The 14,030-nt window shown below is 37.4% G+C and overlaps 1 protein-coding gene across 1 annotated transcript in view; it reads left to right on the forward strand.

The window, feature by feature from the left end:
* LOC128546988 (F-box/LRR-repeat protein 4-like) overlaps window positions 1–14,030 on the forward strand; it is a 76,027-nt gene that overhangs the window by 47,301 nt on the left and 14,696 nt on the right. Inside the window, exons 13-15 of the mRNA XM_053518461.1 lie at window positions 2,923–3,015; window positions 5,058–5,165; window positions 12,726–12,812. Coding sequence (XP_053374436.1) covers window positions 2,923–3,015; window positions 5,058–5,165; window positions 12,726–12,812 — 288 coding nt within the window. The remainder of the gene's footprint in view (window positions 1–2,922; window positions 3,016–5,057; window positions 5,166–12,725; window positions 12,813–14,030) is intronic.

Genomic DNA, 14,030 nt, shown 5'->3' on the forward strand with positions numbered 1-14,030 from the left:
CATGACAGACACAGTATTGCCTACATGTTTAAGACAAAAGATGACATCTTTATGATAATAAGAAAAAGCAGTAATAAGCGACAACCAATTCTTAGGACTTTAAAGATGAAATAATTTGCTGACAAGGACATGAAAATAAACACCCACTCTTATTTAATTGTTGAAGAAGTCTGAAAATTGTGTAGATCTAGACATATTTTTTTTTTTTAAATAAAATCTTTCAATTTTGATCATGATGTTTGCATAACATTTGGATAAAACTATAGATTTGCATAAAATGATGATAAAACTTGTTTGATTAAATATGTAAAATCGAACTCTCTCTCACTGGTGAACATCAGAATTTATTTAATGCTTATTGGTGAAATACTGGAAAATAGCAGTGAGATATAAATCGATATCACTCACAGCGCCAAACTTCTTTTTTTTCCAGATAAATTATCTCCCTTGAAATATATTCTTTAACTACCTCCCTTTGCTGCCTTTAAAATTACTGGATTATTCTAATACTAAAGCCATACACGAGTCAGAACTGCTAGACAATCCTATATAGAACAGGCTAGCTATAATTCAATTTGCAAAAGAAATAATGTTACCTTTGTCAGCTTGGTTGCTATACCTTGCCATTCATGAAGCTACAGATATGTGCGTTTTCCATTGGTTCACTATTGTGAGGTAGATTTTACTGGCGACAGCACATTTAGTTGGTTGTTGTCTTAGTTAATTATCACAAGACATCAACTCAACCTTACGTAATATGCCAGCATTTTTGTCGAAGTACTTTCCCACTCCACTGAGCCAAGCCAGTTGTGTTCCAACTTCCATCAATTTTGTTATGCTATGTAGCTCCTAGATCAATATTTCCTAGCTATTTCTATTGAATCCATGATGATATTTAATTCTGCAGCTTGATTTTCCAAGGGCTTACGCATATTCCACAGTTGTTTAGATTGTTCGTGTTTTTTTTTTTATCTGACCTTCAGCGTGTGTTTTGGTAAACAAAACAAGCTTCCGGTTATTCAACGAACTGACGGATTGACCCGAAAAGTTTTAAATATGCTTCCACTTAACTACTGGCATTTGTCAATGTATCTGTTAGCCGCAAACTGTGTATTTTTTACACAAAATATTCAAATGCAGTTTTTGTTTTTAAAAACAAAATGGCGTCGTGAATATATTCAATTGTCTCCCTTATTGGTGATGATATATTTCGATATCTCACTGCAAACAAACAAATATATGTAATTGATATGTAGAATCAAACTCTCTCACTGGTGAACATCAGAATGTAATTGATATGTAGAATCAAACTCTCTCACTGGTGAACATCAGAATGTAATTGATATGTAGAATCAAACTCTCTCACTGGTGAACATCAGAATGTAATTGATATGTAGAATCAAACTCTCTCCTGGTGAACATCAGTATGAATGTAATATGATGATATGTAGAATCAAACTCTCTCACTGGTGAACATCAAATGTAATTGATATGTAGAATGAACATCAGAATGTAATTGATATGTAGAATCAAACTCTCTCGCTGGTGAACATCAGAATGTAATTGATATGTAGAATCAAACTCTCTCCCTGGTGAACATCAGAATGTAATTGATATGTAGAATCAAACTCTCTCGCTGGTGAACATCAGAATGTAATGATATGTAGAATCAAACTCTCTCGCTGGTGAACATCAGAATGTAATGATATGTAGAATCAAACTCTCTCGCTGGTGAACATCTACGATATGTAGTCAACTTCGGACTAATGTAGAAGTAATCAAACTCTCTCGCTGGTGAACATCAGAATGTAATCGATATGTAGGTCCAAACTCTCTCGCTGGTGAACATCAGAATGTAATCGATATGTAGAATCAAACTCTCTCGCTGGTGAACATCAGAATGTAATCGATATGTAGAATCAAACTCTCTCGCTGGTGAACATCAGAATGTAATCGATATGTAGAATCAAACTCTCTCGCTGGTGAACATCAGAATGTAATCGATATGTAGAATCAAACTCTCTCGCTGGTGAACATCAGAATGTATCGATATGTAGAATCAACTCTCTCGCTGGTGAACATCAGAATGTAATCGATATGTAGAATCAAACTCTCTCGCTGGTGAACATCAGAATGTAATCGATATGTAGAATCAAACTCTCTCGCTGGTGAACATCAGAATGTAATCGATATGTAGAATCAAATCTCTCGCTGGTGAACATCAGATATGTAATCGATATGTAGAATCAAACTCTCTCGCTGGTGAACATCAGAATGTAATCGATATGTAGAATCAAACTCTCTCGCTGGTGAACATCAGAATGTAACTGATATGTAGAATCAAACTCTCTCGCTGGTGAACATCAGAATGTAACTGATATGTAGAATCAAACTCTCTCGCTGGTGAACATCAGAATGTAACGATATGTAGAATCAAACTCTCTCGCTGGTGAACATCAATGTACATGTAATAATGGTGAACTCAGGAGAATAACCTTCCTGTGAACACAAAAACTGTTACAACTCCTCTGGTGAACATCAGAATGTAACTGATATGTAGAAGCAAACTCTCTCCCTGGTGAACATCAGAATGTAATCGATACGTAGAATCAAACTCTCTCGCTGGTGAACATCAGAATGTAATCGATACGTAGAATCAAACTCTCTCACTGGTGAACATCAGAATGTAATCGATATGTAGAATCAAACTCTCTCACTGGTGAACACCTGATTTTACATTCTGAAGACAGGATTCAACTCTATCAATTTTTACAGTATGAAAAGATTTTCTTAAGGCAAAGTCTGATCACATGTTGGAAAATATTTCAGTTTACACGGAAACAAACAAATTACATACATCTTAATATGTACAATTTTGTTAACTTATAAGTAGGAATTTAATTACCATATCATCACTTGCAGGTCCTGTTCTGGACTGAAGCACCTGAATTTAGGTTCCACTGACTGTGTGCATGCTTTTGATGAAGTCCTGTTAGCACTTGGCAATAACACAAAGTAAGTTATTAAAATATATGATAATTCTTTTTGAGTTTATTTAAAGTTGCCACAAGTTTCCAATGTGGGCAACTCCGTTAGAAAATTGTTAGTATTTTAATTCAAGGATAGCACAAGACACAGAAGATGTTCCAGTTCCAGAAGTCTCCCTAAGGGTCCTTCAACATGTTGGGTGTATAGACTTGAAGTCAGCGGGTCATTGTAACTTGTTTACATAAAAGAACATTTCCTTACAGTATCTCAGAATCCCTGTACCAGTGCTACAGTCACATGAATGACATTTGCTCATGGGCTGTAGAAGACCCTTATTGATTTTGAGGTCACTGGATTGAAGGTCAAGGTCACAGTGAATGTTAGCACAAAAACCATTTTAACTCAACATCTTTAGAATTACTTGCCCAAGGATCCTCAGGCTTGGCAGGCACATTGCCTATAGGCAGTGCATGACCCGTATTGATTTTGAGGTCAGTGAGTCAGAGGTCAATGTCATAGTGACCATTAGAATGACAATTTCAGGATAAATATTATTTTCATAGAAAAAATCAATGTGTAAGTTTTGTCATAGTTATGATTTTCCTTAAAATATCAAAGAGTTACAAAATTTTTCTACAGAATTGTTTTCAAAAAATGGTATGGCCTGAAATAGCTGAAATAGATACAACAGAAAAACTTCCATATGAAAATTGTTCTGCAACAGTAAATCCAAAACAAGTAGAAATTAGGTGATATATTTAAACTTTAAAAATTCCTATTCCACCCTTGAAATTCTTTAGGAAGATGTATAACAAAAATAGTACTTGATATTTAAAGTAAAACTATAAAAATCATAAGGAAAAAAAAGATTAATTAATGGAACACTGGTAATAATGATATTTATAGATATGTCTGAAGGTTATAGTGATATCTTATTTGATCTAATTAATCCCCCGCCGTGGCGGAGGGATTATAGGAATGGTCTGCGTCCGTCCTTCCGTCCGTAACAAATTCGTGTCCGGTCCATATCTCCTAAACCCCTTGAAGGATTTTCATGAAACTTGGGTCAAATGATCACCTCATTAAGACAATGTGTAGAACCCATGAGTCAGCCTTGTCGGTTCAAGGTCAAGGTCACAACTCAAGGTCAAAGGTTTGAGCCTGCCATTTTGTGTCCGCTCTATATCTCCTAAACCCCTTGAAGGAATTTTATAAAACTTGGGTCAAATGATCAGCTCATCAAGACGATGTGCAGAACCCATGAGTCAGCCATGCCGGCTCAAGGTCAAGGTCACAACTCAAGGTCAATGGTTTGAGCCTTCCATTTTGTGTCTGCTCTATATCTCTTAAACCCCTTGAAGGAATTTTATAACACTTGGGTCAAATGATCACCTCATAAAGACGATGTGCAGAACCTATGAGTCAGTCATGCCGGCTCAAGGTCAAGGTCACAACTTAGGGTCAAAGGTTTGAACCTTCCATTTTGTGTCCACTCTATATCTCCTAAACCCCTTGAAGGATTTTCATCAAACTTGGGAACGTCAACGATTCAGATCACCTCATCATCAACAAAGGGTCGAAGGTTTGGCTTCCATGGTCACTATACTCTAACCTGAGATTTTAATGGAATGTAACTCATCAGACGATTCGAATATGCACATGAGTAATCAGTCCACTAGGTCATGAGCCTCATGGTCCCTGTATCTTACTGAAGGATTTTCATCAAACTTTGGTCAAATGATCACCTCATCAAGAACTCATGAGTCAGCCATGTCAACTCAAGGTCAAGGTCACAACTGAATGTCAAAGGTTTCAGCTCTGTATCTCCTAAACCCCTTGAAGGATTTTCATGAAACTTTGGTCAAATGATCACCTCATCAAGATGTTGTGCAGAATTCATGAGTCAGCCGTGTCAGTTCAAGGTCAAGGTCACAGCTAAAATCAAAGGTTTTACCCTTTCACTCTCCATAGCAGTGGCGGGGGATTTAGCTGTCTTTCAGACTGCCTTGTTAAGCAAAGAATATATGTGTTTAAAACAACAACAAATTAATTGTATAAATCATTTCCAGGAAATTGGTTAGTCTTGACCTTTGGAGATGTAGGACTGTGTCAAATGTTGGTGTGTCTGCACTAGCCAATGGTTGTCCAGACCTTCAAGAACTTGATATAGGATGGTGGTAATGTATTTTACCTTTTGCCTGATTTAGTGTCTAGCCTTTCACCATCCTTGAAGCTGTTGATGAACAACTAAAATTCATTCAGTCAGTTTGTTGGTTACAAACATAGGCTAGCTCTGTATCCGAATGTGGTTTAAATCATCTGTTATAGCTATTAGTGATCAAATATGATTTATCATAGCTAATATAGCCTCAAAAAAAATCATCTATTCTTCAAAAATGATCAATTCTAATTTAAATCAATGTACCAGTTTAAGCCAAATTTGATCCAAGTCATTTTATCAGTACAAACATAGCTCTATAACTGATTAATTGAGGTCTTATCAATGTACCAGTTTTAGCCAGAATTGATCCAAGTTACTTTGTCTGTAAAAATATATCTGCTTATTTTTAGCTCGACTATTAGAAGAATATGTAGAGCTATTGGACTGGCCCATGTGTCAGCGTTGGCATCCCAATTTGGTTAAGTTTTTGTATGTAAGCTGGTATCTCAGTAACCACTTGTGGGAATAGTGCTAAACTGACTTATATTGCAACGGTTCCATAACTCTATTTTGCTTTATTTCAACATTATGCCACTTTTTCAACTTAGCAATTTTTGTCCCCCACCTTTTTCAAAGAAAAAAAGGGGGACAGAAATAGGCTGCGTCCTTCCGTCTTTCCTTCCGTCCGTCACACTTCATGTCCAGTCCAATCTGCCATCCATGAAGGGATTTTGGAATAACTTGGCATAAATGTTCACCATAATGAGACGACGTGTCATGCGCAAGACCCAGACCCCTAGCTCTAAGGTCAAGGTCACATTTAGAGGCCAAATGTCAGATACAAGAATGACTTTGTCCGGAGCATTTCTTTTTCATGTATGTAGGGATTTTGATGTAACTTGGCACAATTGTTCACCATCATAAGATGGAGTGTCATGCACAAGAACCAGGTCCCTAATTTAGAATTACTTGCCTTTGTTGTTACTATAAATAGCTTAATTATATTGTCACTTTTTTGTCGAGCTCACTTGCGGATGCAAAGACATATTTGTCCAAATGGCTGTTCGGTGTATGTGCGTCCGTCTGGATTTGTTTGTCCGGACCATAACTTTGACATGCATGGAGCAATCTTGTTTATATTTGGCATGAATGTTAACCTCAGTGAGACGGAGTGTCATGCGCAAACCCCAGGTTCCTATCTCAAAGGCCAAGGTCACAATTACAGGTCAAAGGTCAAATTCAAAAATGACTTTGTCTGGAGCATTTCTTCTTCATGCATGGAGGGATTTTGATGTTGCCTGGCACAAATGTTCACCACCATGATTGAGGCGGCATGTCATGTGCAAGAACCAGGTCCCTAGGTCTAAGGTCAAGGTCACACTTAGAGGTCAAAAGTCAGATATAAGAAAGACTTTGTCTGGAGCATTTCTTTTTGATGCATAGAGGGATTTTGATGTAACTTGGCACAGTTGTTCATCATCATGAGACGGAGTTTCATGCGCAAGATATTAGAATTACTTTCCTTTGTTGTTACTATAAATAGCTTATGTTCGTAACTTTTTAGCTCACCTGTCACAAAGTGACAAGGTGAGCTTTTGTGATCGCGCAGCGTCCGTTGTCCGTGCGTCCGTCCGTCCGTCCGTGAGTACACGCTTGCTTGTGACCACTCTAGAGGTCACATTTTTCATGGGGTCTTTATGAACATTGGTCAGATTGTTCACCTTGATGATATCTAGGTCAAGTTCGAAACTGGGTCATATGCAGTCAAAAACAAGGTCAGTAGGTCTAAAAATAGAAAAACCTTGTGACCTCTCTAGAGGCCATATATTTCACAAGATCTTCATGAAAATTGGTCAGAATGTTCACCTTGATGATATCTAGGTCAAGTTCGAAAGTGGGTCACGTGTCATCAAAAACTAGGTCAGTAGGTCAAATAATAGAAAAACCTTGTGACCTCTCTAAAGGCCATATTTTTCATGGGATCTGTATGAAAGTTGATCTGAATGTTCATCTTAATGATATCTAGGTCAAGTTCGAAACTTGGTAATGTGCGGTCAAAAACTAGGTCAGTAGTTCTAAAAATAGAAAAACCTTGTGACCTCTCTAGAGGCCATACTTGTGAATGGATCTTCATGAAAATTGGTCAGAATGTTCACCTTGATGATATCTAGGTCAAGTTTGAAACTGGGTCACGTGCCGTCAAAAACTAGGTCAGTAGGTCAAATAATAAAAAAACCTTGTGACCTCTCTAGAGGCCATACTTTTCATGGGATCTGTATGAAAGTTAGTCTGAATGTTCATCTTGATGATATCTAGGTCAGGTTTGGAACTGGGTCAACTGCGGTCAAAAACTAGGTCAGTAGGTCTAAAATTAGAAAAATCTTTTGACCTCTCTAGAGGCCATATTTTTCAATGGATCTTCATGAAAATTGGTCTGAATGTTCACCTTGTTGATATCTAGGTCAGTTTCGAAACTGGGTCACGTGCGGTCAAAAACTAGGCCAGTAGGTATAAAAACAGAAAAACCTTGTGACCTCTCTGGAGGCCATATTTTTCATGAGATCTTCATGAAATTTAGTGACAATGTTCACCTTGTTGATATCTAGGTCAAGTTCAAAACAGGGTCACGTACCTTCTAAAACTAGGTCAATAGGTCAAATTATAGAAAAACCTTGTGACCTCTCTAGAGGCCATATTTTTCAATGGATCTTCATAAAAATTGGTCAGAATTTTTATCTTGATGATATCTAGGTTCAAAACTGGGTCTCATGAGCTCAAAAACTTGGTCACTATGTCAAATAATAGAAAAAATGACGTCATACTCAAAACTGGGTCATGTGGGATGAGGTGAGCGATTCAGGACCATCATGGTCCTCTTGTTTATTACTGGTCATAGGGAAAAATCAAGACCACTTTTCTGTAGTACAGCATGCATGTTACATCCAGTTTTCAGGTGAATTTTGACCTATCTCTGCTGGTGAAGATTTTTGTGTGGACTTAGAATTTTTTTATTTTTTTTTTAAGATTTACGTCCCTTTGTTGTTACTTTAAATAACTTATATTGTAACTTTTTGCAATGGCATAAATGTTTGCCTCAATGAGACAGGGAGTGTCTTGTGCAACTCCCAGTCCTTTTGACAGCTGGCGGGCTCGACATGTTGCCCATGGGCATCTAGTTATTACTGGCCATAGGGAAAAATTGAAACCACTTTTCTGTAGTACAACATGCATGTTACATCCAATTTTTAGGTGTTTTTTGACCTATCGCTACCTGGTAAGGATTTTTATGTGGACTTAGAATTTTTTTTTTTTTTAACTTCGCTTTGTTGTTACTATAAATAATATATATTTATTGTAACTTTTTTATAATTGACCGTAGGGAAAAATCAAGACCACTTTTCCGTGGTACAACATAGATGTTACTTTCAAATTTTAGGTGTATTTTAAGGTATCTCTTCCTGGTAAGGAGTGTTTTTGTGGACTTAGAAAAACAAAACTTACTTCCCTTTGTTGCTACTATAAATAGCTTATTCTTGAAACTTTTTAACCTGTTGTTAGAATTGGATATTTCATGGTTTTGGCTTTCTGCCTACCGAACTTATACAGAATATGTTTTACTGTAACATCTACATGACAGGCATATATTGTGACATCCTGGCACTCTTGTTATTTTTTGTTCATGCCAAGATGCTGTATTGGCATGTAGTATGTTTTGTGAAAAATTTCCTTAGGCGGGGGACGTTGGTAACTCTGTTAGAAATTCTTGTTGTTTAAGTTTTTGTATGTAAGCTGATATCTCAGTACCCACTTGTGGGAATGGATTGAACTTTTACACATTTGTTCACAGTGATGATCTGACATGCAATGCACAGGTTCCATAAATTTACTTCGCTTTTTTACAAAATTATGCCCCTTTTTACCTGTCACAAAGTGACAAGGTGAGCTTTTGTGACCGCTTGATGTCCGTCGCCCGTCGTGCGTCGTCCGTCGTGCGTCAACAATTTCTAAAAAAATCTTCTTGAAAACCACTAGACGAAATTACACCAAACTACACAGGAATGATCCTTGGGTGGCCCCCTTTCAAAATTATTCAAAGAATTGAATTCCATGCAGAACTCTGGTTGCCATGGCAACCGAAAGGAAAAACTTTAAAAATCTTCTTCTCAAAAACCAGAAGCCCTAGAGCTTAGATAATTGGTGTGAAGCATTGCCTAGTGGACCTCTACCAAGTTTGTTCAAATCATGACCCTGGGGTCAAAATTGACTCCGCCCCAGGGGTCACTTGATTTTACATAGGAAAATCTTCAAAAATCTTCTTCTCAAAAACCAGAAGCCCTAGAGCTTAGATATTTGACATGTAGCATTGCCTAGTGGACCTCTACTAAAATTGTTCAAATCATGACCCCGGGGTCAAAATTGACCCCGCCCCAGGGGTCACTTGATTTTACATAGGAAAATCTTCAAAAAATTTCTAAAAATAAACCAGAAGGCCTAGAGCTTAGATATTTCACATGTAGCATTGCCTAGTAGACCTCTATAAAATTTGTTCAAATCATGACCCCGAGGTCAAAATTGACCCCGCCCCAGGGGTTACTTGATTTTATATAGGAAAATCTTAAAAAATCTTCTTCTCAAAAACCAGAAGCCTAGAGCTTAGATATTTAACATGTAGCATTGCCTAGTGGACCTCTACTAAAGTTGTTCAAATCATGACCTTGGGGTCAAAATTGACCCCGCCCTAGGGGTCACTTGATTTCACATAGAAAAATCTTCAAAATTTTCTAAAAGTAAACAAGAAGGCCTAGAGCTTAGATATTTCACATGTAGCATTGCCTAGTGGACCTCTACAACATTTGTTCAAATCATGACCCCGCCCAAGGGGTCACTTGATTTTACATAGGAAAATCTTCAAATTTTTTTTAAAAATAAACCAGAAGGCCTAGATCTTAGATAATTGACATGTAGCATTGCCTATTAGACTTCTACAAAATTCATTCAAATCTTGACCCCCCAGGGTCAAATTGACCCAGCCCCAGGGGTTACTTGATTGTACATAGGGAAATCTTCATAAATTTGCTAAAAATAAACCAGAAGGCCTAGATCTTAGATATTTGATATGTAACATTGCCTAGTAGACTTCTAAAAACTTTGTTCAAATCATGACCCCCAGGGTAAAATTGGCTCCGCCCCATGTACTTGATTGTACATAGGAAAATCTTCCAAAAAAATCATCAGTTTGACATTTGAAATACCGTATGTAGCTCATATTACTCAGGTGAGCGATTCAGGGTCATCATGACCCTCTTGTTTGACTTAGAAGTTTTTGGTGAAGTTTTTTATGTAACCTGGTATCTCAGAATCCATTGATGGGAATGGATAGAAACTTCACACCCTTGTTCACTGTGATGATCTGACATTCATTGCACAGGGTTCATAACTCTACTTCGCATTTTTACAAAATTATGCCCCTTTTTCGACTAAGCAGTTTTTGGTTTAGTTTTGTATGCAAGCTGGTAGCTCAGTTCCCACTAATGGGAATGGATTGAAACTTCACACGCTTGTCCACTGTGATGAGCTAACATGCATTGTACAGGTTCCATAACACTGTTTTTGCATTTTTGCAAAATTGTACTCCTTTTTCGACTTTTATTAGCTCACCTGTCACATAGTGACAAGGTGAGCTTTTGTGATCACCCTTCGTCCGTCGTCCGTCGTCTGTGCGTCCGTCCGTACGTGCGTGCGTCAACAATTTCTTGTCTGCACGATAGTGGTTTCATTTATGATTTTATTTTAACCAAACTTGCACACAACTTGTATCACCATAAGATCTCTATTCCTTTCTTGAACTGGCCAGATCTCATAATGGGTTTCAGAGTTATGGCCCCTGAAAGGGCCAAAATTAGCTATTTTGACCTTGTCTGCACAATAGCAGCTTTATTTATGATTTGATTTTTACCAAACTTGCACACATCTTGTATCACCATAAGATCTTGGTTCCTTTCTTGAACTGGCCAGATTCCGTTATGGGTTCCAGAGTTATGGCCCCCAAAAGGGCCATAATTAGATATTTTGACCTTGTCTGCACAATAGCAGCTTCATTTATGATTTTATTTTAACCAAACTTGCACAAAACTTGTCTCACCATAAGATCTCAGTTCCCTTCTTGAACTGGCTAGATCCCGTAATGGGTTCCAGAGTTATGGCCCCTGAAAGGGCCAAAATTAGCTATTTTGACCTTGTCTGCACAATAGCAGCTTCATTTATGATTTGATTTTAACCAAACTTGCACACAACTTGTATCACCACAAGATCTTGGTTGCTTTCTTAAACTGGCCAAATTCCATCATGGGTTCCAGAGTTATGGCCTCTTAAAGGTCCAAAATTGGCTATTTTGGCTTTTGCAGCCATATAGAGACTTCATTTATGGTTTTATTTGATACAAACTTCCAAAATATCTTCAACAACAATAAGTCTTAGATTCCATGACAAATCAGATCCAATCGTAGGTTCCAGAGTTATTTTGTATCTGATTACCTCCCCTGATTGTAATCAAAATGGATTTATATCATTAAGTACTTATAGGACTTACTTGAAATTTCATAATTGTCATTAGTTGGACTGAGACAATCAGGGTAGATAACTATGGACTGATTTTATGTCAAATTACCTCCCTTTATTTCAAATTAAAATGGGTATATCTCCATAACTAATGAAGATACTGATCTGAAATTTCATTTATGTCAACAGAGACCACTTTTCTGTGGTACAGCATGGATGGTACCGCCAATTTTTAGGTGCATTTTGACGTATTTGTACCTTTTAAGAATTGTTTTTTCTTTTTGGTTAAATTTCTTCCCTTTGTTGTTCCTGTCCTTTGGACTTAAGTATTTTTACTGAGGACCTTCTTGTCCTCAAGTGCAATGATAACAGGTGAGCGGTATAGGGCCATCATGGCCCTCTTGTATTAATTCAGTTGACAAGACTGTTGAAAAGTCGAGCGTTGCTGTCCTCCCACAGCTCTTGTTTAAATTGATGCACCAGTCATAGCCAATTAAAACTGATTGTGATTTGAATTAATGCACCAGTTATGGCCAAAATTGATTCAGGTTAATTTATCAGTACAAATATTGACTGACTTGTTTGTTTTGTATGACAAGTCTATATCAACCATGTGTTTGTTGGGCTAAAGTCTAGACTGAAGATAACAGTCTGTGAAAATTTATTTCTGATGTCATGTAATAAAACACTTATAGATCAAAAGTCAAAACTATTTTTCCCTGGGTCCTCCAGACCTGAGGCAGTAACTTTGTCTATTTACTTGTATAATTGTATGCTTTTGCCCTAAGTCCTTTGGATCTGCAGCCAGTCAGCTGACTTCTCATAAGGGACTTTTTTGTTCTGGTTTCATCTTAACTAAAACAGCCACCTTCCTTCAACAGCTTGATTGTGTTGCTTCCTTGGCAGGCTTTCTTAATATAGGTTTGACTGAGTTATGTATGTAATGACAGCAGTCATTTGTAGCTCTTTTTTTCAAAGTTATGTTATTGTTTAAGTTGATTGTATGGATATTTTCCAGTGCTGATGTGAAGTCTTCCAGTATGTGTCTTATAGAGCTAGTGAGGAACTGTACACAACTGAAGAAATTGTTCCTAACTGCTAATAGGTAAAATATTGTATTACATGTTTTTCAGTGAATTGAAATTATTTGACTGAAATATGTCTGGCATTTTTACAAAGAAAAATATCAAATACATTTTTCACTGGTGAGAAACTTGGTAAATTTAGTCAAAACATGAAATTAAAATAAAATTTGTTTGTTTTACGTGTAAGATAAAAATATCTTTCACTCATGAATACTATTTTTAGCTCACCTGAGCAATGCTCAGGGTGAGCTATTGTGATCACGCTGTGTCCGTCATGCGTCCGTCCGTCGTCAACAATTGTGTTTAAAAGACATCTCCATAACCACTGAATGGATTTTGATGAAACTTGGCATGGATGTTCCTTTGATGGTCCTCTACCAAAGTTGTTCAAACGGTTCTGCTTGGTTGCACACAGGGGCTGCCAGAGCTAAAAATAGAAAAATCTTCAAACGACATCTCCTCCTAAACCGATGGTCCGATTTTGAAATAATTTCAAACAAATGATCCTTATGTCACCCTCTACTAAGATTGTTAGCCCACCATTATCAGATGATGGGCTATTCAAATCACTCTGCGTCCGTGGTCCGTCGTCCTTCCGTCTGTCCGTCCTTCCGTCCGTTAACAATTTCTCGTTATCGCATCTCCTCAGAAACTACCAGGGGGATTTTGACCAAACTTTGTCAGAATGGTGTATTGGTACCCTAGTTGTGTCCCCCTGAAAATCAGACTGGTTCAACAATTTTTTAGTAAGTTATGGCCCTTTGTTTATTTCTATAATTTACATGATTTATATAGGGAAAAACTTTGAAAATCTTCTTGTCCAAAACCACAGAGCCTAGGGCTTTGATATTTGGTATGAAGCATCATCTACTGGTCCTCTACCAAGATGATTAAAGTTATTTCCTTGGGGTCTAATGGCCCCGCCCCGGGGGTCACATGGTTTATATAGACTTATATAAGTAAAAAAATTGAAAAACCTCTTGTTCAAAATCACAGGGCCTAGGGCTTTGATATTTTGTATATGACATCATCTAGTGGTCTTCTACTAAGATTGTTCAGATTATCGCCCTAGGGTCAAATATGGCCCCGCCCCAGGGGTCACATGGTTTACATAGACTTATATAGGGAAAAACGTTGAAAATCTTCTTGTCTAAACCACAACGCCTAGGGTTTTGGCATTTGTAATGTAGCATCATCTAGTGGTTCTCTACCAAGTTTGTTCAAATTATCCCCCTAGG

The sequence above is a fragment of the Mercenaria mercenaria genome, chromosome 11 (assembly GCF_021730395.1).
Source record: "Mercenaria mercenaria strain notata chromosome 11, MADL_Memer_1, whole genome shotgun sequence".
NCBI classification, from domain to species: Eukaryota; Metazoa; Mollusca; class Bivalvia; order Venerida; family Veneridae; genus Mercenaria; species Mercenaria mercenaria.